Here is a 26,621-nt window from a genome sequence, read left to right as displayed (position 1 = left end):
GGACGGACAGCGCAAGGGAAGGAGGGACAGTGCAAATGAGGGAGTCTTGACAGCGCAAATGATGGAGGAGGGACAGTGCAAGGGCAAATGATGGAGGAGGGACAGTGCAAGGGGGAAGAGGAGGGACAGTGCAAGGGGGAAGAGGAGGGACAGTGCAAGGGGGAAGAGGAGGGACAGTGCAAGGGGGAAGAGGAGGGACAGCGCAAGGGGGAAGAGGAGGGACAGCGCAAGGGGGAAGAGGAGGGACAGCGCAAGGGGGAAGAGGAGGGACAGCGCAAGGGGGAAGAGGAGGGACAGCGCAAGGGGGAAGAGGAGGGACAGCGCAAGGGGGAAGAGGAGGGACAGCGCAAGGGGGAAGAGGAGGGACAGCGCAAGGGGGAAGAGGAGGGACAGCGCAAGGGGGAAGAGGAGGGACAGCGCAAGGGGGAAGAGGAGGGACAGCGCAAGGGGAAAGAGGAGGGACAGCGCAAGGGGGAAGAGGAGGGACAGCGCAAGGGGGAAGAGGAGGGACAGCACAAGGGGGAAGAGGAGGGAGAGCTCAAGGGGGAGAAGTGAAAGCGCAGGGGGCAAGAAGCAACTACACAAGTGGGGAGTGACATCAGTTGGTTGAATGTATAATTGCAGCCTTTCGTCATAGTTCTCCTAGACTATAGTTTTGATCTCAATGTGATTCTTAGAAGAACACCTGTATGTTGTCAGTGAAACTACACCTATCCAATGACCTACAAATTGCAAATGTCCTCATAACTTGTTTTATTGGAGAGGTGCAGTACCACTTGCAACATACTGATGTCCTTGTAAGAATTCACATTGAGAGATCTTGTGAGGACATCTTTATGTTATCATTGGATCTGCTCCTCTCCAAAAGAAATACAAAAATAAACTAGAACCAGGCAAACATGAAATAGAAATGGAAACAAGTTATGACCAGGGGAACACATTTGTCAGTGGTTCTGCACCTCTCCAAGGAACTACAACTTACAGATTTCCTCACAACTTATTTTGTCAGTACCATGACAACATACAGATGTCCTCATAAGAAATCACACTGAGATTGACGCAGTGTAAGACATTTCTTACGAGGACATCTGTATTTTGTCAGTGCTACTGCACCGCTCCAATTAACTACAATTTACAGATGTCCTCACAGTTTATTTGTATTAGAGAGGTGCAGTAGTACCATGCCAACCTACAGAGGTCCTCATAAGAAATCACATTGAAATTGGAGAAGTGCAGTGTAAGACATTTCTTATGAAGACTTCTGTATGTTGTTAGTGGTACTGCACCTCTCCAAAGAATTATCACTTGCATGGCAAGAGAATCCAGAAAGGGAAACCTACATGTAGCCCAGCGGGGCCAGTAAAGTAGCCCAATTCCCTCTGGCTGCAAAAAGAAACATCACTATTCCATCCCAACTTTGGAAGTGACGCAGTCACATGACATGGTATAGAACTCCTAATTGGGAGAATATTAAGCAAGCTCCTATTGGATTACATTGGCATAATGGAAGAAATAACATTAACTTTGCTGGCCGTTTATGCCACAGCATTTCCAATTGTCATGCCAAACACAAAGTCAGCTTTCTGGCACCCGTTTACACTCTCTCTTCTCTGTAGCAATGGTGTTGGAGATATTTTGGTGGCTGTGCCAAAAAGGAAGCGTACAAGCCGAAGTAAGCAGTATTTAAGTGTTTCATTTGCTTTATTGGAATAGCATGTTGTAAGATTAACTCTATTTAAAAACAAGGTAGGATGTGAAACAATGTTTACTCTGTACAGTGTGTAAAGAAAGGAACATTTCAATTGCGATTGGTTTAATTACATTTATTTTAAATACACACATTCTCACCCTAAGTAGATAAAACTAATCCTTACACAACGTCCTTCTGGGTCCCACTTGCATATGAACTCTGGTGACTGGATCGCTGAGGCAAACATAGGGGAGGTTATTTCGCGAGACTAGAAGCTTGTATGGCTAGCGCACACTATCAAGTCTCCCAAATGACATCATAAATATTCAATCCTAGCTGTAGATTTTGCAATCCATTTATTTCTTTTGTCAGGGTTGAATAGGATCGCGTTATAGACATGTAATTAAGTTATTAAACAGAAGGAGCCAGCTGTGCATTGCAATGCTTGTATGTTCCACTAGTTCATAACGATTGCAATAGAATAAACATGTGGACGATGAAATAAAGAAATGTGATTGGGTAACTAGTAATTCCTGAAAAGTGAAGTGTTCATTTTAAAGCTAGTGGAATTATGTCATAGTAGTAACCAGAATAGAGCAGCATCACCATGGCTACGTGTTTTGATTCATTTTGAGGTCGGCGCGTGTATAATGGAGGGTCATTCTGAAAGCAGATACCCGTTAGGATCCGCGCATATTGTGGTGTCATTGTTGCCCCTTCTGGACATTTGATCTAACGCGGGACACTAGCGGCAAGAACTGCTACTGTGCCACCTGCCTTTCTTGATCTTTAACAAGGGTGAACTCTTTGTTTGTGCCACCTTTACGGGACATTGAAGGCCCATCATGAGGATCACGCAGTCACATGACCCACGTGAGTGTGAAAGGCTTTGACAGAGTGTTGGATGTGTGGCCAGAACTCTCACACTCCTGGGGGCCAGGCAGCTTATCATTTGAGCTAGTCCAAGGTCCACAGAGAACGCACGGATCAATTGTATTGAATAAGGCGACCTGGATATTTTACAGAATTGAGCATATGAAATAAAGTACATTAGTATTATATAATGTAGGCATGTTTTCGTCGCTGGTTTTTGCACGTTTGCATTTTAAATGTGCACTTTTTGCAGCTGTCATTTTCAACCAATATTTTAATGTGGTTTCACCTTCAAACCAACCCATTTAACCCACCCCCAAACCTCCTACCCCAAACACACAATACATATATAGTTTAAAAGGGAATCGGCGAAAGCGACAGCAGCAGAAAGTGCACGTTTAAAAAGCAAACATGTAAAAAGCCGGCGACGAAAACAAGGCAAGCAATGCTATGGCGTGTTGGCTCAGCTAGTTCTTTTCAGATGCCCGATCGTCTTGTGTTTGTGTTTGATAAACCTGACATGTCTACATTGAAGAGCAACTATAGTTTCGGAAGGCTGTATGGGAAGAGCTGCAGAGTAAGCATATTGTAACTCCTGCAGTGTTTTATACCTGGCAAACTATCAAACAGGAGCCCTCGCCTTGGTTTGCACTTGGTTCATCTTAGTACTCCTAGGAACGGTACAGTGGTTTACAGTCTCATCTCCTCAAAGGACAGCAGCAGGGTGCTGCATCGCAATGACAGTTCATAATCTGTTAAATTAAGTCTTCAACATTGAGTCATTCAATAAACACGAGCAAACTGTTGACTGTATGAGTTTCTACCAAGCTTCCAGACTTTTTAATTTTCCCATTGCTTGGTCTGATGGGCTCTTCTTGCTGTTTTTGCTGCCAAATGATAGATTGTTTCTCCTCTTCACTCAATCCACCGATTTGTCGCTTGTAAAGAAATGGATGTTTGGAATATAATGCACTGTAAAAAAACAAATATCATTAGGTGTGGCCAGATGAAACTACACAACGTTTTTATGACAGGGCGGCTGTTGCCACCATAGCTAAGGTGAAATCTGCGAACCACTGACTTTTGTGACCATTCTACTATAACTAATAACTTTTTGACTCGTTGGACAGATCTTATTCCAAATTTAATTAGCTGGTACGGGTCCGCCCGAACTGGAAAATGTGGAGCAAGTGTTCAAAATTATTAAAGCATAGAAAAAAAAGCATTTTATTTTTCCAAGCCCATTCATTTTCCCATAGGCGAAAAGGGGCATCCTTTAGAGAGAGAGACAGAGACACAGTGAAAACAACTGGACAGATTGGCTCCCCATGAGAAACAATATGGGCAAAAGGCGGTGCAGATAGGTTTTCTGGGGGTTTGGGATAAATCCATCCAGTAGTTTTAAAACATTTGACAAAGAACAGGTGTCCACTGCCCCAAAAAACATTTCTATATCTGCCACGTGACGGCAATTGAATGAAAAGCTGCTATTTTTTAGGCCCATTTGCGCTGCATAAATTGAAGTCCCAAAAAATATTTTCAATTTGTATGTTAAAAATTATGCATGATAATGTTATGCATGCTTTTTATGCCAAGCATATATTCAGTAATGTGTATGGCAGAAAGTGGGCATGGAAAGGAATGCGTTTCCACCACCCTCATCTTATCTGCCATTCAAATGCAACAGCATTTACGCCTGCTTGACATTTTCATGCTGCCGTAAATGCGGCGGATTCCTAGGGAACACATTGTAAAGGCTGCCTGCCATGCAACATTTATTCAAAGTGCACTGCCAACTGCAAGATGCAGACATTCAAGCCATTTCACCAGCTCTTCAGACCTTTTGCACAAAGGGGATCTGTTTGCGCCTAAGTGCAAACGTTACAATCCTCTGTGTGCAAATTACCTCCCAGATATTGCACCCATTCTTTTCCTGGTTCCTCATTATCACAAAGCGGGTCACTGCTCAGGGCAGTGGGCCACAGACTCCTAATGAGGAGAACTCTCATGATGCGCAGCCTTGAAACATACTGATAATACGGAATATGACTTCTGTGATGATATGAAAAGAAAACACTTATATAGCATTAGATCTAGCATAACAAAATACGTGCAAGTCTGAAAAAAACTTAAGTTAACTCTGAGCCCCCTGTTGTCTTGAGCACAATGATGACATAATTGATGACATCAATGGAAACAAGAGCAGTGATGACATCACAGATGATATTGTGCCCTACATCATCTGAAAATACCTATCAGAGTATCTTGGTCATTTCAAGAAATGCAACAAACATTGTATAGAAATATTTGTACTGCATGCTAACAGAAGAACAAGTTACTTACCAACTGGTAACGTTCTTTCGACTGGATGTTGCTCCAACGCATTCCACATCTTTGACAGGTAATGTCCACAGCTGTGTAGTTCGGAAACTTTTTCGGCTGAGGGCGTTCTGCGTCGATGCCGTCGGGTCGATGTCCCTCGAAGGCCTCGGCCGAGGGCGACGTCACCGGATGTCATAAATAAGACGCACGGCGCCCGTAGCCTCAATTTATTTTTTTCCCCCATAATGTGACACATGCACATATCCAATGCCTGCTTGACTGCACATAGCTTTGCGGAAACGTAAGCTGCAATCGCATAGGAAATTCTTCAGAGGGGCAGGCTGGGAGGGTGATGTGGAATATGTTGGAGGAACATCCAGTCGAAAGAACTTTACCAGTTGGTAAGTAACTTGTTCTTCGAATGGATTGTGCCATCCAACTTATTCCACATCTTTGACAGACTCCCAAAGCAGTTCCAGAAAATGGAGGAGGGAAAAGAATTAATAGTACCCAATCAGATGGCAGAATAAAGAACTGCCTTACGTAAGGCCATATCTTGACCATGAAGTGTATCAAGGGAGTAATGTTTGACAAAGTTGTGGATAGAAGCCCATGTCGCTGTGTCACAAATATTCCTAATGGGAACTCCCTGCTGCAAGGCTGTGGAAGAAGCCACGCCTCTTGCGGAATGAGCTTGCAACCCTTCAGGAGGGTCCTTACCCGCCAAACAGTAACGTTCAGTAATGGTGAGGATAATCCACCTGGACAAGGTCTGTTTTGTAACAGCCTGGCCCAATCGGTGACCAGCATACCCCACAAAGAGTTGATTGTCCACTCTGACCCTGGACATCCTAGAAATATAAAAGCAGAGAGCTCTCCTAGTATCCAACCTATGGAGTCGCTCCTCATCCTCATCGCAGGATGAGGAGGAGGATAGAAAGAAGGAAGAACCACTTTCTGGCTCAAATGAAATTCACAGTACCTTAAGTAGAAAGGATGGATGTACCATCAGTACAAGCCTATCCTTGTGGAAAACAGTAAAGGGCGGCTTAGATGAAAGTGCCTGCAATTCTTTCACTCTGCAAGCATAAGTAACCGCAACCAAGAACACCGTCTTTATAGAGAATAACCCCAAAGGACAAGAGTGCAAAGGCTCAAACGGAGCACCCATAAGGAATTTCAAAACCAAATTCAGATCCCAAACCGGCACTGGAAAGGGGACGGCGGGAACACATTAGTGAGGCCTTTAAGAAATTGTGAAAGCAAAGGAATCTTAAAGTAATAACATTCTTCAGACGAGCGCTTGAAGATAGACGGCGCCGCCAGGTAACCCTTAATAGTACCCACTTGAAGGCCCCTGTGGGCCAAAGAAAGTAAGAAAGACAAAACCATGGGAATGGAACACTGAAAAGGATCAACATTTTGTTCTCTGCACCAGTCGCAGAACTTACACCAACGGCAATGTTACAGGGATTTTGTTGCTGGCCGCCTAGCCGAAAGCAACACCTCCATCATGTCATCCGGGAATCCTTATACCTCAACCTTTCAGATACCAAGCGTGAAGGTTGAGGGTCCTGTCCCACCCCCCTCACACGAGAGCAGATCCTCTCGGTAGGGAAGACGGCATGGAGGGCAGATGGACATGTCTTGAAGGTCCGGGCACCACGCTCTCCTGGCCCAATCCAGACCAATGAGGATCATGTGGGATCCGAACCTCCATAACCTCCTTAACACTTGAGGAATGTCGGGGACTGGAGGAAATGCGTACAGCAGTGGGAATGACCAATCCACCACAAATGTGTCTCCTAAGGCTCCTCTCGGAAGAAATTCCCTTGAGCAAAATCTCTCGCACTTCCGGTTGGCACTGGTGGCAAAGAGATCCACTTGTGGGGTTCCCCAAAGGGCGAAGATCTCCAGAAGGACTTCCTGAGCCAACTCCCACTCATGAGAGATCGTGCTCTGTCTGCTCAGAGCATCCACCGCCGCATTGTCCTCTCCGGCCAGATGAACTGCCGAGAGTGAAATTTCATGCTGAATTGGCCAGAACCAGAGCTGCATTGCCTCTCTGCACAATGGAAGTGACCCTACACCCCCTTTTTGTTGAGGTAATGCATGGCCACTGTGTTGTCCGTCATGATCAGGGCGGTCTTCCCCCGCACAGATGGCACAAAAGCCTTCAGGGCCAGGCTGTTGGCCCTCAGCTCTAACAGGTTAATGTGGAGTTTGGACTCCGACGGAGACCAATGACCGCTGGCGGTCAAGTCCTTGGCATGAGCTGCCCATCCAAGAGGGAAGCGTCCATCCCTATAGTCACCTCCAGCCATGGTTGCCAAAACGGTTCCCCCTTCATCAGATTCCCCTCGTTGGCCCACCACAGAAGATCCTGGGAGACCGAGAGTAGAATCAGAACGGGATCCGACATCTTGCTCAAGAACTGCGACCACTGCATCTTGAGGACCCATTGCAGGGATCTCATCCTCAGCCTGGCTTCTGGCACCAGAAAAATGCAGGATGCCATGAGGCCGAGCAACCTCAAGAATTTGAAAGCCGGGAGACTCTGGGCATGTTGAAACTTGTTCACCATCTGCACAATGTGATGAGCCCTTACCTTGGGAGGTGAGCACTTCCCCAAAGACGTGTCCAACACAGCCTGATGTACTGGAGCTGTTGGGAAGGCGTCAGATGTGACTTCTTGAAATTGAGGAAGAAGCCCAGCTTGTGGAGGGAGCGGCAGGTGAGACTGAGGTGAGCCAATGCTTGCTCTGCAGAGCGCGCACTGATCCGCCAGTCGTCCAGTAAGGGGTAGACGTGAATCCCCCACGTCTGAGATACGCTGCCACCACAACCATAAGCTTAGTGAAGACCCTCGGGCGGAGGTCAATCCGAACGGCAGGACCCGAATCTGAAAATGCAAGTCGCCAGCCGCGAACCTCAGGTACTTTCTGTGTTTGGGATGAATTGGCACATGAAATTAAGCATCCTGTAGGTACAGAGACACCAACCAATCCTGAAGTTGAAGGGCCTGGAGGACTTGAGAAAGAGTAACCATCTTGAGCTTGTTCTTCCTGAGAAGTTTGTTCAACCAATGTAAATCCAGGATGGGTCTCAATCCTCCGTCTTTCTTTGGAATCAAAAAATATGGGGAATACCAACCCTTGTTCCTCACCGCTACAGGCACCAGTTCTATAGCGCCTTTCTCTAGAAGGGTCAAGATTTCCTGCACAGGGAGCGTATCCGGAAGCTTCAAAGAGATTCCCTGGTGGATTGTTGTTAGGCCGCTTTAGGAAGGGAAGGCAGTAACCGTGGTCTATGTTATCCAGAACCCACGCAGCCGATGTAATGGCTCGCCATTCTTCACAATGCTGAGACAGCCTGCCCCTAACCAACGAACCATGGGACATGGCCTCATGACTATTTTGGAGCGGCTGCAGCAGCGCCTGAAGGCAACGAGGCAGCTGCCTGAGCGGCTTTTGCACCTCTGTTTCCCCGCCCACCACGGGTACTTTTTCACTGACCCCTTTGACTGGCGGCTCCTCTCGTTCTACCAAAGGAGGAGTAGTAATGAAAAGCACCTCCCCTCTACTGCTGTCCCCTAGGACGAAAAGGCAGAGGTTGACGCACAGCTGCACTCAAAGATTTTGACGCAGTTTACAAGGTCTGCAACCTCTCAAGGCTCTCGTCAGCCTTGCTACCAAACAAATGCGTGCCATCAAAGCGCATGTTCAAAAGACGGGCTTGCACATCCGGAGCAAAACCCGACTTTCGCAACCATGCAAACCTGCGTATCACGGTGCTCGCAGCCATGGACCGGCTAACACTGTCGGTCGTGTCCAAACCCGACTGAAGGGATTCACACATGGCATCCTTGCCATTTTGCACGAGAGCAAGGAGCCCATCCCTTTCTTCCCCCTGGGGATTATGCTCAGCCGCTAAAGAAACACAATTCCACAGAGTGTGTGACAATCTTGCCAAGCCACAAGTGGAGTTGGCTGACTTCAACGCCATACTCCCCGCAGAAAATACCTTGTGTGCCCAACCGTTGAAGCGTTTGTCGTCCCTATCAGGAGGGATGGTAGGGTACGCCGCCTGCCTCGAGGTGGCCATAGCTGCCTGAACCACCAAACTCTCGGGAGTGGGGTGAGCTGAAAGGTAGCTGGGGTCGCTATCGGAAGGGCAGTATTTTTTGGTTAACGACTTTTTAACAGCCGGAAGAGATTCCAGAGACTGCCAAGCAGCCGCCACCCTTTTCTGTAATGTCAGATGAAAAGGTAACACTGGGTCAGAGGACGGACCTTGATCTAAAATGTCTGTTAGATCATCTTGCACAAAATCTTCAAGATGACTGGACCAGCCCAGATACTCTGTGACCCTAGCCATGAGCCTCCTCTAGGACGACTCAGCATGAGCCCCAGGCTCAGGCCTGCCAAATTCCACTTTCAGAGAAGTGTCCAAACCACTGGCATCATGAAGAGTTTGCCTCAACTCTTCCAACTGGCTGTCGCCTGAAAAGGCAGGAGCTACATCAGGCTCAACAGGGTCCAGATTGAAGTCTGACCTCTCCTCCTCCTCCTCATATATGTCATCCAGAGGGAGATAAAAACCCTGCATCGGGTCGGAAGAGGGTCTGGATTCCACCAATGGCCTCACAGACTTAGAAGTAGCCTTCCTAGGAGGATCCCCGGCATCAGGGACCTCCATCAGCAGATTTTGGGCAAAAATACACGAAGGCGTCGAAGGCTTCAGCGTCGAGAGTGCCGACGGCTTTGGCTTTGACGTCAAGAACGGCGCAGAGTGCTGGACCAAAGGCACAGCTTCGACATCGGTATCCGACAGACGCAGCGCTGATGGAGTCGACGGCGCCCTTGAGCCCATGCCCGGTTTCTGCGGTCTCGCTGGAGACGAGGACCGATACCAGGAAGCAGGTCTCATGCGACTATCCTGAGCCTTGTCTGAACAGGACCTCGAAGGTTTCTGATGAGTCGCGTCGAGGAACCGAGCCTGAAGGCGTGCGAGCCACGGTACAAGAATGTTCCTTGCCGGCTTCGTCAGAAGGCACGGACAGAACTGTACCCTGCGATTGAAAAATCACCAACATCTGCTCCCGAAAAAGCAGCCCATTCATCTGGAGTCGAGGACTTGGTTGGACAAGCCACTTTCCTCGCTGCACCATCCTCCGAGGAGGACGGGGAAGGCGACTGGTGACGGCGGTTCCTAGAATGCCGAGACGAGGACGACGAAACGAAGGGGGGGAACCACTCTGGGACCGAGACCCCCCCGGATTCCTCCTGACGCAGAGACTTGTCCCTCAAGTCGTTGGTGGACATCGCCTTGGATTTACGCTCCCGCAAGGCCCAAGCAGTCAGCGACTGGCATTTGGAACAGTCATCGGTGTTGTGACTCTCACCCAAGCACCACATACAAATGCGAGGCGGGTTGGTTATCGAAATTTTAGACTTGCAGTCCCAACAAGTCTTGAAGGCAGACCGCGGAGTCGGAGGGGTCAAAGAAGTAGACATCGCAGGGTAAAACATGAGGCGCGACGAGTCTCCGAACCAAACACATTTGTGGGAAAAACGGAACTGAGGCTACAGGCGCCGTGCGTCCTATTTATAACACCTGGTGATGTCGCCCTCGACGGAGGCCTTCGAGGGACATCGACCCGACGCCATCGACGCACGACGCCCTCTGCCAAAAAAGTTTACGAACTACACAGCTGTGGACATTACATGTCAAAGATGTGGAATACGTTGGAGGACACAATCCATTTGGAATGTATTATACTGGTGGAACTGTTATCGGGGTGAACTTGCCATTGGGCCTGGCCCCAGGCCAAGCCCAGTGTCTAGGTTGAGGGGCCCAGGGCATAGCCCAGATTCGAACCGGCAGTAATAGAGGCACATAGAATCACTTCCTCTGTATTAAGCACCACAAGGACCACTTTCACAGACAGTATCTTGTTTGTGTTTGAAGTGATGCTCTTCAATGGGAGCGGAATGACCTTCATGCTGGGCTTGGAATCTGTTGGGGTCTACTTGGGAGTTAACGAAAAGCGAAGTACGCTTAACGGCCTGAATACTGTAGGTCTGGGCAGTCAGTCTGGCGCCTAGTAGGTCATTCGGGGACCTTCATTTGAGGAGCTATTTTACAGACGCTGCTGTTTCCTGCCAATTGACAGTTGTAGGGGTCGGCAGAGTTCACTGAGAAGGGCAGGCTCACATGAATAGGAAAAGGGAGCTGGATCCTCCAAGAGGGAGACCATTTTGATACCTGCGATGGCGCTGCATGATTAAATACTGCAAAGGTTGCAAGAGTTGAATGCACCATAAAAACCATAAAATAAAGTCAGCTCTTTATCCTCCTGAGGCCGATACGTTGAGTACCATGAGTAGCTAGTAATGATTACTCAGACAATTACAGTGCTCAGAAACTGGAAGAATACAATATGAAGGGATACGTAAATCATCAAATTATTATTACGCCTTTTTTGACAAACTCATCATAGTAAAACACTGTTTACACATGACAATGTGGTGTGATAAAATCACAGGCAGATCTATACACCTCAAAAGCCTAGACAGCAGATATGGGGAGGCATGGTTTTCCACTCATAAGGACTCTCAATGCCTGTGAGCCTAAGGCACCCTTGTGGGGCCTACAATTCAAGTCATGCCCTGGTACTCCAGGACTAATGACCAAAGTTACCTTCCCCAAGTCAGATGAAGGCTGCGGACACTGTTGGTGCCAGGCATTCAAGACTAACGCAATCCTCAGCCGCAGGAGCGGCTAGGGTTTCCTGTGAGCAGCGGGTTAAGGAGCAGATGCAGGCAGCGGTCAGACTAAGCGAGCTAGAAAGGCAGGGGGTGGAGGGTCCAGACTTTGTTGATCCGATGCCCCCATGAAAAAGACAAATCTGGACAACATTAGTTGCAGTAAAGTAATTTATTCCTTCACTAAAATTGGGTCTTTCATTGATTCAGATGCTGTTAGAATAGATTACAAAGCAGTACCAGGCATGGACCTGCATCTACATGTAAAACTGGTAGGAGAAAGCTGGCTTAACGTAGGTGAACAGGGTATTAAAGACTGCTTGCCCAACCTGGATTCCTCTGCAGAATTACTTTTGATGCAGTAAAATTTGGTAATAGAGTGCGCAGACCTCCACATGGCTGCTCTGCAAATGTCTGCCTCCTGCCCGAAGAGCGACAGTGGGTGAGACTGCTCTTGTAGAGAATGCTCAGGGCTAACATGGAAAAGGCCTATTAGCAAGTTCATGGCAGAACGACATAGAAGCAGAAGCCATCTGGAAATGGAAGCCTTAGTAAGGCCTTTTCCAGTACCTGCATGCCCAAATGTAACAAACAGCTGCAAGGATTTTCAAAAGGGTTTGGTCGGATCAATGTAATACTTCAGTGCCCTCATGAGATCAAGAGAGTGAAGAGATCACTCAGCAGGCGTAGTAGGAGATCTGCAGAAAACTGAAGGAGCAATGGCTAGTTGAGATGAAAAGAGGATAGCACTTTGGGCATGAATCTAAGAATGGTCCAAAGTAGAACCTTTTCCTTTTGGAAAATGAAGCAAGGCAGCAGTGATGAGGGCACCTGAATCACACCTACTCTTCTGGCCGAGGTGATCGCTACCAAGAACGCTGTTTTCCATGAGACAAATTTGATATCGGCCTCATGCGTAGGCTCAAATTAGTCCCTCATCGATTTGGCCAGAACGACATTGAGCTCCCAAGAAGGATAATGTCTGCACACCGGCGGATAGTCTGAAAGAGTCCCTTCATGCATTGTTTCACTAGCCTGACCATAACGAAGGAGCCACTGATGTGCGTGTGAAGTGGAAAATGGCAGCCAGGTGAACTCTAAAGGAAGAATGGGCAAGACCACTGGTATCCAAGGAGAGCAAGTATGTAGGATCTGTTGTTGTTGGAAGCAAAGGGAGTCAACACATGGCTAGAGCACCAAGTAGGCATTGCTTCCATTTCTTTATGTAACAGGAGATGATAACCAGGACGCAAGCCTTGGCAAGGGCATCCCTGCAGTCCTGGGGCATGAGCATGTGGTCAAATTCTAAGGGCGTTGATCTGAGGCCGGGTCGTGGTGGAGGACCTAACCCCAGTTCCTGGACACCAGGTTGTACACTGGCGGGAGCTTGATGGGTGGGGCCAGTGAAATGGTTATAAGCTCAGGGAATCAGGACTGTCTGGGCCATGCTGGTGCCAGAAGGACCAGTTTGCACAGCTGATATTTGGCTGTGCAGAGGACTCTTGAAATGAGTGGAAATGGTGGAAAAGTATAATGGAACCTTGCGTTCCACCGATACGTGAAGACTTCTCCCAAGCTGGCCAGATGAGGGAAACTAGTAGCATTTGGAGTTGTCTTTCGTGTTAACGATATTCACTTTTGGTTTCTTTGAGAGAGAAGCCCAATTATGTAAGACAGGCTCTCGTGACTGTTGTGTGCTGCAAGCCTAGTTGAAAAGTCATCCAGATAAGGTTAGACAGGCATCCCTGATTTTCTGAGGTGCGCAGCGACCAGGGCAAGGCATTTGGTAAACACCCTCGGGTGGATTTAAGCCTGAAGGGCAGGACCATGATTGAAAGTGGTAGCCCGCCATCTCAAAGTGCGATGAAGGTGTATGGGGACATGGAAATGTGTCTTGCATGTCAAGGGATGATAGGATCTCCCCTTTGGCCAGCTGGCTGAGGATCTTTTGCCGAGCAACCATCTAAAGTCGAGGATGGGTCTCTACCACCTGACATTTTTCACACCAGGAAATATCGCAAGTACATGTCCTGATTCCACTGGGAGCATGGTAGTGGTGCCCCTTGTAGAGGAACGAGTGTACTTCTACCTGAAGTTTGTAAAGGTTTCGTTCCGGTTTGCCGGCAGGCGGGGAGGGGTCAGGGGGAGGGGGGAGACAGGGTTGCAGGTCGTCTCTAACCAAATTTGATGGTGTGGCACTGGTCTATGAACAAAAGCACCCATTTGTCTGTAGGTATTCGTCTGCACTGAGGTGGGAATGAAGACAGGCGACCTCCCACTGGGGTGCTGAAACAGAAGAGTGGCACTGTGCAGTAGTCAAACCTGCTTGTTGGACTGGACATTTGGCTGAGAGGAAGTGCAACGCCCGGGGGCACCTCTGTGAAGGTGCGATTGAGCCTTGTATTGCTCGCTTGAGGTGTAAGACATCCCCATGTATGCCTGTGAGCTGTAAGGCCATATCTGCCAGACCTTTGGTTTGAGCAAAAAGACTGAAATGGCAGTGGTATTTGAAGAGTGCCCCTGGGCAGGGGTCTATCGGTACCCGTTTTGATGGTTTGAAGGATATGGTCTACATTCTTGCTGAAAAGAAATACCCCAACAACAGGCATAGACAACTTTCACCTAAACATCAGGCCTGAAAATCATGGTCTTCGCCAGCCTTGGCCTGGTATGACTGCACCATTGTCCATCTGGCGGAATCATGTGTCAGCAATGTCAACTGCAACTGAGTTGCATGATCTGAGGTGGTAAAGGAACCCTCTCTTTCTTTGTTCAGTGGGGAGAAAGTTTAACTATTTGTGGAGGCAAAGGCTATGATGATCTAGTAGGTTTTGGGTCCATTGGCAGAGAAGGAACAGTGGGGGATCCTCATCTGGAGTTCCGACCCAAGAGGCTGAAGATGAATAAAATGTCCATGTATAGGTAAATCGCCTCAGGGCATGGTTGTGAGGTGCCTGACAGGTCCTTCGGAAGTGGTGCTGGTGTTGGGAGCACTGGTGGAGGAAGGGGGTATGCTGCAGGCAAGTCTGAAAAGTGTTCCTCCTTGGAAAACACTCCTTCTGGGCCCAGTTTCAATAGTGTGCTCCAGAATGTCCTGAGGAGGAATATTAGAAGGCACTTCTAACATGGGCAGGGTTGCAGCACGAACAAGGCTGTTTTGGACTTTTGGGTGACTTGAGCAGTGCAGAAACCGGCGTGTTGACAGGGGTGTAGACAAGTGAAAGGCAGTCGATGGGATGGAAGGCAAAGATTTAGATGCAGTGATCGTCAATGAGGTCATTGATGGAGGAGGCTTGGAGTGTTTTGTGGTCGTCGGCAAGGAGGCCATTGACAGAGTCATTGATGGAGTAATTGACGGTTTTAGCTTTATGGACACAGTGCTTTCCTCCCTGCTACCATTGCTAACAGGCCACTCCGTCAAGCTCACTGTTCTTGCAGCTGTGACCCATTTGGAATCACTCTCTGCCTTGCTGACCATTCTCCCTTGTGCTTTGCCTGAAACTCTTCCCTCTTCTGCCTTGCTCCAATTCCTACAGCCTTGCCTTGCAGGCTCTGTCTTATAGCCACTGCCTGTTGACAGTGTGTTTTCTTCTTCCCTTTGTGCTGTGGCCCTGTGTTGATTTCCTGCCACTCTCAGCCCCTGCTCATTGTACTGTGTCCCTGCAGCTTTCATCCTCAGTTAATTGCACTGTTTCCATTCAGTCTCCTTGTCCGCTACCTGCTCTGCCCTTCCCTTGCTCTTCCAGGTCCATTTAGTCTCAAGCTTTACCCAGATAGCCTGCCTCTGCTTATCTTGCTTCTGCTTGTATCGTTTCCCCTTAGTTCCAGCACTGTGTTCAACAGCTTTGCCTTCAATAGTTTTGGTGTTTCCATTTCAGTTTTCCAACCTGATTTTGTTACCTAGATTCAGTTATGTCCAAGTTCCTTGTTCACTTACCTTGTAGCAGTACCTTGCCCCCTGTTATCTTGGTACCAATTCCTTGCTTCAGCTACCTTGTGCCAGTTCTGTGTTACAGTTTTTTTAATTCCTAGTTCAGAATCTCATGTTCTGAACTCTTGTTTCTTTATTGGAGTTCTTAGTGTCTGGTGTTTTATGGTGTCTGCACCTGTACCTCTGTGCATTCCCTTGTACAGAGATTCTCTCCTACACCCTAGGAGGCAATCTCTGCCATTTCCGGTGTCTCGTTCTACCAGTGGTGTATATTTCATGGAACAGTGCGTTTCTTGCTGTTCCCACACAAGGCATCCACTGTATGTTCCGGATGGACCCACACAGGCTTGTCTCGTGGAAGTACACTCCCTGTTTGTGCCTTAGGGTCCAGATACAGAAGCCACTCTTGCTGCTCCCTTCCATGGACTTGCAGGTTGGGATGCCTGTAAGAGTAATGTACACAGAGTCCCCCCCTCTGGAAGAACTGCACCCTCGATTCATACAAGCAGTATTTATGCCTTAAACAAGTCCAAAATTCTTATTTTATGTGGGCACCATTGTCCCAAAAAATCTGATTGGCGGTATTCCAGTACCCTTCCCCATTCCTTTATGAACGCTCCTTGTGTGCCTTGCAGGTTATGTATTAGTCTTTCCATTGCTATTAGAGTCCACACCTTCTGGAGCCAAGTAAACATTAGAGGCGGATCTCTTTGCTACCAATTCTGGGCGATCACCGCCCAAGCCGCTATCAGCAGACCCATAAAGCTTCTCCATTGCCATTTAGAGAATGTTTTTGCTGTCGGGTCCTTCATTCCACACAACCATACCTTCTCACCAAACAAGTACACCTGTGGAAAGATTCCCTTCAAATGAGATTTCACTTCCGCCTAAAACCCCTGCAGCTTACTACAGTCCCACCACCCCTAGTGGGATTCCTCACTGTATTTCCAGTACATGGTTCCCATCCCTTCCTGTTCACTATCCCTTTCTTCCTGTTCCATTTTTCTTATTTAACTTGTCTGTTCTTCCTTCTTGTTTACAATCCTGTTGTATGTACTTGCCTGTCCCTTTATATCCGCATAGAAGCCCCTAAACCCACCAATGGTGTCCTGTGCATCTCCCGACAGTCGTATGGCTCAAGGACGTGCTCGAAGGGGGCCGTGTAGATGGTGGCGTTAATCGACAATTTCATTGTCTACGTGGAAGGTTTTGTGACAATGAAGCTTTATCAGTTATAACAGACTTATCAGAGACTGGCAGACGATGGGTTGAATCCCCTTTCTTCACCCTTTTGCCACAGGAGCTCTCCTCATGGGATACAAAGGGAAGTACTCCCCACCCCTGGGTTGTTTCTGGGACGCAGTGAAATACAGCTCCTGACAGAAGTCAGAGGTTATAGTGCCTTCATTGAGCGAAGCCAGAAGTCTCCTGCGTCTATCTTTGCGAGTCTTATTAGAGAAAGAATGGTAGATGGACCAGAATCCACATCATTATCTGGGTATAGACACAAAAATAAAAAAGAAAATCCTGCGGCCTGTTCACCACATAGAAATGATCAAGTTTGCAGTTGGTACAGGTCTTGAAGAGGCTCTTTTTGGCTTTTGAATCAGCCATGTTAGGGGCTGGAAGGGATACTTCACTGAGGGTATCATGTTGGTTTTCTGACATGATTTTTTTCGCAAGAATTATTGCGGATACAATTACTATGAAAAAACGAATTGAAATATATAGGGGTGGTCAAGGGGTTACAAGAGGTGGTGAGAGGGTTGGGGTAATAGCATAGGGAAAGGGGGATGGGTGGATCCCCCAAAATAAAAAAAATGAAAATTCAATGAGTTTTTTTTCATCGTTATTTTGTCTGTAAACCATCCTCTGTAGGGGACTACCAAATGAGTGCAGGAATTTCTATACCCTAGAATAATAAAATACCTATCCTTAGGTTTCAAATAATGGTAAATGTAAAGCTAAGTGATGAAGATTCTTCCAGAAAACGTTGCATATAGAGTGAACTTGGGAGGACTTCCAACTCTAAACTTGTGGTAAAGAATCTAAAGATGGCCTGCAGGGGTGGTGCTAAGAGATGCATTGCCTATTGGCTAAATGAACCAAAACAACAGAAGGTAAACAAGTAAGGTGAAGAGCAAGAGAGCGCACAAAGAAACAGCAGCAAAGAGCAAAGGAAGGAGGCTGTGGCGGGGCGTCACTGAAATCATCCAAGCTGACAACCATTCAAGTGTCTTAATTTCGTTATAAGAATAAATAGTGGTTGATGGATAGTGGCTAGGATTTTAGGGCCAACAGGCATCTAAAGGAATTTGGCGCTAGGGCTGTCTCTCTCAGCCTTGACTCTGCCAATTTTCCCCCTCCCTAACCCAGGCGTCCATACGGGGAGTTAGTAATGCCACCAGGAGACACCTATCTGTCTGTTCTTGGACTTGTGCTATTGATGATCTCCCAAAAATGATGGCTACTTCACTCTATTACCAGGTTTTCTCTCTCTACCTCACTCTACTACCATGTTTCCTCTCTCTTCCTCACTTTACTGCCGCCACTAGAACTACTGCTTACCACTTCCACTTCTCACTCTCTACTGCTCCCACTATCACCTCTTCTCTACTACTCCTACTACAACGACCACTTCCTACTACTTCACTTCTCTACCACTGCAATCTCCTCATTACTAAATTGCCACTCCTCTTCTCTATACTTCTCTACTACTGCCAATACCACTTACTCCTACAACCTCTCCCTCTACCACTACGCACTACCTTCCCCTGCCACTAGTACCTCCCCTCTACCACTACTACACTCACTATGCACAAACACTCCTTCAAACTATAGCGGCTTAGCGACCTAGATGATCTTCGCCTGCCTTTCTGTTATTTTGCCTATATTATACTCTATACTTCTGCTGGCAAGGGTGGCTGGATGCAGCATGGTAGGGAATACACAAAAGGCAAGGGATGGAATGGGGAGCCTGGGGATCCTCTGGGGCCTACATCACAGAGCAGGTGATGGTCTCAAACCCTGAGGGTCAACCCAGTTCTATTCCATTTGCCCCCATCATGGGACTTCAACCTTAATGTACTGATACAGACTCCATAAATTGACACACTTAAAAAGGATGGAGGAACGAATAAGGGCGAAGGAAAAAATGGAGTGCCCAAACAGGTTAGGGTAATTTGAAGTTTAACGTGACAGCCAACACACAAAAATATACCAACAATAAAGAAAATATGAAAACCTGATTTCCCAGAGGAATGAGCACAGAAGACATCATGAACAATGCCTGGCAGTGGCCGAGTTATGGTGGCTCTAGAAAATAACTGCACAATTTTGTAGGTTTTGCTGCCAGTGATGTCATTTGTGATGTCATCATTGTGCTTAGGGGCTGTGCAATGGGAGCATCTTAGTTAAGGTGGAGTAGCTTCCAATACCTGTCGAATGGCAGGTTTTTTTCGCATTAAATCGGCACCTTAAGGCCACTTCAAATAAAGTTTTGTTCACTGATAACATAACTGATGTAACATAATTTGTTATCATTATCTGTTCTTCAGCTATGCAGCATCGGGTTTATCAAGTATTCCCTCTTTTGTGTGCACTAGATAAGAAGGGATTACTAATAGTGTACTGTGATGAGGATGAGTGAGGTGGTGTTAATGGGGTACTTTGACGAGGAAGAGTGAGGAGGGGTAGTGAGGGACTAGGTCAGCTAAGTGCGAGTGGTGGTAGTTGGGTACTGTGATGAGGAAGATTGATGGGGACTGTGACGAGGCACAGTGAGATGGTGGTAGTGAGGGACTGTGATGAGGAGGTGTGGTGTTGTGGTAGTGGAGTACTTTGACAAGGACGAGTGAGTTGGTGGCAGTGGGGAACTGCAACAAGGAAGAATGACTTTGTGGTAGTGGGGCAGTGTGAAGAGGAATAGTGACGTCGTGGTACTGGGGTACTGTGATGATGAAGAGTGATGTGGTGGTAGTGGGGTACTGTGATGAGAAAGTGACATAGTGGTAGTGGGGTACTGAGGAGGAAAAGTAAGATGCTGGTAGTAGGGGACTGTGATGAAGAGGGACGTGGTGGTAATGGGGTAATGTGACAAGGAAATGTGACATGGTAGTGGGGTACTGTGATGAGGAAGAGTGTGGTAGTGGGGGACTGTGACACTGAATAGTGAGTTGGTGATAGTGGGGGACTGATGAGGAAGAGTGACGTGATGGTAATGGGGCACTCTGATGAGGAAGAGTGATGTGGTGATAGTCTGGGGGGGCTGTGACAAGGAAGTGACGTGGTGGTAGTGGGGGACCGTGACGAGGAAGTGACGTGGTGGTATTGGGGTACTGTGACAAGGAATGGCGAGTTGCTGGTAATGGGGGACTGTGACGAGGAAGAGTAATATGGTGGTAGTAGATGGCTGTGAAGTGAAAGTTAGTTGGTGGCGGGGTACTGTGACAAAGAAGAGGGACATGGGGGTAGAGGGGTACTGTGACACAGAAAGGTGACGTGGTAGTGGGGGCTGTGAAGAGTAAGAGTGATGTGGGGGTAAAGGCAATATTACCATTGTGTACTGGGACAAGGAAGAAGGATGTAGGAGGTTCATGTTAGGTAGTGTGATGAAGAAGAGGGAGGTACGATAACGTAGATATCTTCCCAGCTGACATCAGGAGTGAATCAAGATCTTCACTGTTAAGTCACATGAAAAGCTTGTCCAATAAAAACAAAGGATATAGTAAAAACGCATCTGCTTCCTGCAGTTTTTCATTGCACACTTTTTTTTTCAGCAGTTAAGCATCTATGAGCTTTTTCAACACATTTCACAACCCCAAGGCACTAATATCCCCCTAATACTCGTAACCACATATTTTAATCAACTATAGGAAGCGATCCCTGTACATTATTTTTACATGAGTAAAATGGATTGCTTCCTAAATTACTTGAAAATACTCCTCTTCCCAAAACTAGCAATCACAGCGATTGCAACATCTTAATATAGTATAGTTTTGAAGTATTTTCTCTTTTTTTTGCCACTGGAAAATCGAGATCTTGGCAAAACGCTTGATAACTACCTCCAAGCACCACACTTCACCAATCATCATTACCCTGCTCTTATGCTTCCTAGATTCAAAACGACCCTACTTACCCCCCATATATCAATTTAAGGGTAATTTCCAAAAACAAATATAAATTCAAATCCAGATTTCTAATTTATTGGGTACAGAGGCACCCACTCAAAAGCAAATTTAAAACAAACGACTGGGCAGATTTACGCCAAACCAACAAAGGATTTCCTTTGAGCGCTTTGTGCCAACTTGGTTCTTAATGGGCGCAAATCCATCTAGCGGTTTGGCCTATGCATTTGAGCAAAAATTTAAATGAATGGAAAAGTGAAAAAACACCCTTTTTGGACCCTTTATATCTTTTGAGCCAAAACACGGATTTGCAAAAATGTTTTCAGTTCTGGGAGGGCCCGGGGCAAAACTTTTGATTCTAAAATGTCATGCTGATCCGTCCTATGGCTCAAAAGTTATTAGCCATAGAATCTTTGCACTTCCATTGGGTGATCGGTTTCACCTGAACTATAGATTGATATACGTAACCAGGTCAGCAATAACTGTAAAGTTGTACTTGAGGAAGAATACATTTTTGTAATGTTTCTAACGTTGGTGCACCAAACATTATCAAGAATCTGGTGCCATTTGGTTTAGTGAAAATCCGTCCAGCTTTTCATAAAAACAAAACAAAAGAATAAACAGTGACCCAAACCCTGTTATATTTGGAGCTTACTGGCTTGTTTGCAGACACTTCAAAAAAGGTAGCAGGCGCTCCTCTCCAGAACGAACAAGGTATGATAACCTGTTCTGAGATGAGAGTTTGCAGCACACGCTTTTTGCTCACTGTACCTTTCACAGATGGGAAATATCAATTTGCATATCATGCTTTGTCCCGCCCACATGAGCAGTCCAGCACCGAAATGCTATGGCAATTCCTCTCTGAACAAGAGTACCTGCAGCAACCCCATACACGTGTTTCAGCCTTGTTGGCCTCATCAGTGAGATGAAGCTGTGCCTCTCTGAGCACAGTGAGCAGGGAGTCCACGTCTGGTTGCCCGCAGGTAAGAGAGAGGAGCGCCTGCTACCTTTTGTGAAATATGTGTAAGGAACATGGAGTTGGTCACCCTAAGTTACCTGGGGGCAACCAGACGTGGTCTCCCTGCTCACTGTGCTCAGAGAGGCACAGCTTCACCTCACTGATGAGGCCCAACAAGGCTGAAACACGTGTATGGGGTTGCTGTCGGTACTCTTGTTCAGAGAGGAATTGATATAGTATTTCGGTGCTGGACTGCCCATGTGGGCGGGACAAAGACTGATATGCAAATGGCTATTTCCCATCTGAGAAAGGTACAGTGAGAAAAAAGCGTGTGCTGCAAACTCTCACCTCAGAACAGGTTATCATGCCATGTTCTCTCTGGAGAGGAGCGCCTGCTACCTTTTGTGAAACTGTTTGCAGACACACCTGTGTTTTTTGGTCCCCGATTAGCTCCTTCTAGTTTGTGGACTCAGGACAGGACTGAATACTTCAGTAAGGGGCAAGCATATTTGGTACTTGAAAGGGCCCAAAATTGATTGGTGGTAGCATTCTGAAAATGGTGGTAGGCTTCTGAAAAATTGTAAAAGCTACACCTGCGGTCTGCAGATTTAGCAGGGGGCCTGAAGAACCTGCAATGCAAATGTGCCGAAAAGGTGCATTATGCAGCATCCTGTGGTTCCCCCAACCCATAACATGGGGCTGCAAAGGGGTGTCGTATGCCCCAAATAACAAAACCAAAGCCAGCAGTTTCGTTTGATAAGCGGCAGGTTTGAAACAGGTCACAGAATGAACTTGGGGCAGATTGGGCTTGCAGGCTTGAGCCGGTAAACCGGATATCAGACATTGCTCAAGAGACATACAGGACATAGTTCAAGCATGCAAAACCGGGTCCGAGACCAGAGCTAAGGGGACAGTCGAAGGCAAAGTATGAGCATTCAGGCCAGTGGGCTCCAGCCTCGTTACTATGGACCTGGCTTTGGGATCACAACTCAACCTTTGGCTAAAGCCTGGCCTGTTTAGGGTCTGACTCGGACCCCTGAGCCCAGAACTGAATCTGTGCAGTGGTCGATGACCTGGCCTGGGGCCAAAGACCTTTCCCCCTGGGCCCAGTATCCACTGGCCATGGTCTTCAGCCATACCCAGTAACCACATATCCATCACAGGAGGTGCCAGGGGCATAAACAAGGGTTTCTGGAAGGTGCCTGATGCATGGCCTAAGGGCATGCTCCAGCCAAAGTGGACATTGTACACATTGGTCTCTTGTGGGAGCGTGGCAATGGCAGAAGGCTATAGCGCTGGCACATTATCCACAAGGCATAGCTCCTGGAGATGCCCACTGGACAGAATGGGTCCTTGGAGGTGTCAGCTGTACAGGCGAAGGCATGCCAGGGGTAAAGTGCCAACTAGACATAGCCACATGCCATACCCAATGGGCACACTGGCTGTATTGTAGGTGCCTGAAGCATGGTGGCTAAAAAGTGCCAGGGACTGGCCAAAGGTCATGCTTGGGCAAATTGCCCAGCTGGCACATTAATTTTCTTTCCCCTGGTACATGTGATTTAAGTGTCCAACTCATGTTGTATGCTGATTGAAGTTGCCAGTTCAAGTCTAAAGAAGGGAAACAAGTTATGATATAAGTTATTTATAACGCACCTGTACACAAGGGTTTCTAGGCGAAACAAAACATGGGAGAGAAGACAGAGGGAGGACAATACAAACGATCTTACTAGGCCTTGTGAAATTCTGATTGTGCACGTGCAACAGCGCCAAAGTGCAGGGCGGAGGGAGATGGCGGAAGTGCCAGGGAGTGGGAGGGGAAGTGCGATCAGGGCAGCCATGCTCTGAGCAAGTGCATCCAGGGCAGCGCAGCTCTGTTTAAGTGCAGGGAGGCAGGGTACACTGATCATGGAAGAGCCTGGTACCCATTATGCTCAGAGGGTAGCCATGAAACCAGCCGGTGCAGCAGACAGGTAGGTCAGCAGGGGAGGGTGAGAGAGGAAGCAGAGGAGAATATGAAGGGCTTGAGCTACTTCCAGAACATCAGGTGGCCCAGCTCATGTTTGAGAGGGGCAGGGAAGCCATTCCAGAGTGAGGCCCCTGCAGAAGAGAGAAATCTACCCCCACTCTCTGTCTAGTGAAGCGTCTGACCCTCAGAGAGTTGGAGGTAGTTGAGCGAAGGGCTCGAGAAGGAAGGAATTTTGGAAGACAGCGTCGATGTAGTGCGGGCTCTGGCTCCAGAAAGCCTTGTGGACGATGCAGAGGGTCTTGAACTTGATCCATGCAGCCACAGGGAGCCAGTGGAGAGATTTCAGTGCTGGAGATATTCAGTCCATGGGTTTGAGGCCAAGAATAAGTCTTGCAGTTCTGTTCTGGATTAGTTGCAAAGGGCGGAGGGTAGAGGAAGGCAGATTGAGAAAGAGGCTGTTGCAGTAGCCCAGACTAGAAAGAGCCAGGGCTCTGCAGACAGTGTGCTTCTGGGTGAAAGTGAGAAAAGGAAGAATACCTCTGAGGCGATGCAGCTGGTACTGGGACTTCTTGGTGTATACCGAGATGTGAGGAGAGGAGAGGGTGGAGTCGAAGATGACTCCAAGGCTTTTTGTCTCACAGGAAGGTGAATAAAAAGGGCCAGAGTGAGAGGGGGAAAGCGGGAGCAGGGGTTCCAGTAAGAAGGACCTCCATCTTACTGGCATTAAGGCAGAGATTGTTGTAGGCGCACCAATCCTGAATCGTGGATAGACAGTCAGGAATGAGCGAGCGAGAAGAGGGGGTTGAGGAGAGCCTGAAAGTGAGCTCGGTCTCATCCACATAGCACTGAAAATTAGAGGAGAAAGTAGAGATCAGATGGGCCAAAGGAGCCAAGTAGACATTAGGATAGAGCCCTGGGGGACACCACATGTGGAGAGGGAGGTGGTGGAGAGAACAGACCCAAGTTGGACCTAGGAGGGCCGGTCCGAGCGGAAGGAGGCCAACCACTCCAAGGCCCGATCCGTGAGGCCCAGGTTCTCGCGAGTCGATTGATCAGAATGGCATGGTTGATGGTGTCAAAGGTCGAGGAGGGTGAGGAGAGAAGGAATGCTGGGGTCAAGAATAGACATCAGATCTTACCGGGTGTTCAGGAGAGCAGTTTCTGCGCCTCTGGCTGCTCTGAAGCCAGACTGATGGTCATGAGGACAACCAGCAGATTCAGTATGGAGAGTAAGCTGGGAAATGGCCGGTTTTTCCAGGAGTTTGCCCAGGAAAGGAGTGAGAGAGATTGGGTGATAGTTTGCCAGACAGGTGTGATCGGCAGAAGGCTGTTTAAGGGCGGGGTGTACAAGGGAGTGTTTGACGAGAGAGGGGAAAGAGCCAGTGGCGAAATAGTGATTGCAGAAATCAGCCAAGGCTGGAGGAAGGGTGTCAATGTGGTCCTTGATGGTTCTAAAGGAGCAGGGGAGCACCTGTTTGGACGACAATTTCATAGATCAGACTTGTCTAGAAAACTTGTCAGGTGTTATCAGGGAGAAAGAGGAGAAAGGAGGAGGAGAAGGCGAGGCTGCCGAAAGGGGGCCAATAGAGATAGAAGGAGAGGAAGAGGAGAGCAAGGACAGGATTGTCCTGAGTATAGTGGTGAAGTGAGCGTCAAGAGCTGTACAGAGAGCCTGGGAGGGAACATGAAAGGTGGTGACTTCAGCAGGATTGGCCAGCTCCTTGCAGATTTTGAAGAGTTTGGCCGTGTGGTTAGAGGCCACAGAGACGCGGCCTTGGATGTGGACTCTCTTTTTGGACAGGACAGAGAGTCTGTATTGCCTTTGGAGCAGGCGGCAAGCCAGTTTGTCAGAGGATGTGCTTGAAGTCCTCCACTTGCTCTCAGCCACCCTGCACTTGCGTTTCAGGGTGGTGAGGTCAGAGTCATACCAGAAGTTGCACTCGGGTGTAGGTTTCAGGCGGATTCTCATGACAGAAGCAAGGATGTCTAGAGTGTTGGAGATAGAAAGATGCAGGTTAGAGTGGGCTGTGTCAGAGTGAGTCAGCCGCGGGAATAGGGGGAGCAGAGAAGGTAGCAGAAAAGGCATTCACTGACACACGTTTCATGGGCCAAATGACAGAGAAGGTAGGTGGTAGCGCTGGGGTGGGCTTTGTCTGAGGGACAGAGAGTTTCAGGTGATAGGAAAGTGGTCAGTCCAAGGGAGGAATGGTGAGGGGGTTAGAGAGGGGGATGTCTGAGGAGATGAGAACATCGAAGGTGTGTCCGGCACAATGTGTCGGACCAGATGGTAGAATGGAAAGAGAGAGTCACAGAGGTTCTGGAAGAGCCCAGAGGAGGGATTAGAAGCATCCAGGTGGATGTTGAGTTATTCGAGGAGTAGAAGTTGAGAGGTACAGGCAAGGAGAGAGGAAGAGAGGTCAGCCCTCTCAGAGGAATAGGGCAACCTGGCCAGGTGGCCTGTAGATGGTGGCCACAGTCAGAGAGAGGCTGGGAGAGATAGAGAGCCTGCAGACCAAGCATGAACACTCTGGAAAGATCAGAGCTACTCCACCTAGGTTGGTTCTGGGCTCTAGAGGATCTTGTAGCCATCAGGAAGGAGAGTATCAAAACGCATGACAGAGATGGCCGTGAACCATGTCTTGGTGAGAGCGATGACATCCATGTCAAGTTCTTGGAGGAGGTGGCAGATTCCAGAGGAGTGTTTGACAGCAGAGCGAGAGTTAAGAGTAGCGACGTGAAGCATTTTGCCACATTTGAAAGACTTCCTGGTTGGGGTACACGCTTGAGGTACACCCAGTGGAGGAGCAGGAGGGCCCAAGAGTGGGCAGAGGAGGTAGCGTGAGGTGGCATAGTAGCCAGAGAGGAGGAGGAAGGTGCCAGAGAAATGGCGGATAAAGGAGGTGGCAGATGAGCCACAGAAGTTTAGAGGAGGAGAAGCAGGAGAAGGAAGGAAGTTGATAAGATGCAGGAGATGCCCATCAAAAAGGA

The 26,621-nt window shown here is 47.9% G+C and overlaps 1 protein-coding gene across 3 annotated transcripts in view; it reads right to left on the bottom strand.

Moving 5' to 3' along the window:
* Positions 1-280: 280 nt before the first annotated feature.
* The window catches only part of CFAP92 (cilia and flagella associated protein 92 (putative)), a 1,690,090-nt gene continuing 1,663,749 nt past the window's right edge, over positions 281-26,621 (bottom strand). For all 3 annotated transcript variants that reach the window (XM_069643961.1, XM_069643959.1, XM_069643958.1), the window contains exon 18: positions 281-3,535. In XM_069643961.1, coding sequence (XP_069500062.1) covers positions 3,343-3,535 — 193 coding nt within the window. In that variant the 3' untranslated portion in view covers positions 281-3,342. The remainder of the gene's footprint in view (positions 3,536-26,621) is intronic.

The sequence above is a fragment of the Ambystoma mexicanum genome, chromosome 2p (genome assembly GCF_040938575.1).
Source record: "Ambystoma mexicanum isolate Mex_15411 chromosome 2p, UKY_AmexF1_1, whole genome shotgun sequence".
NCBI classification, from domain to species: domain Eukaryota; kingdom Metazoa; phylum Chordata; class Amphibia; order Caudata; family Ambystomatidae; genus Ambystoma; species Ambystoma mexicanum.
Note: the sequence above shows the minus strand (reverse complement) of the source record. Positions and strands in the feature narration are given on the sequence as shown.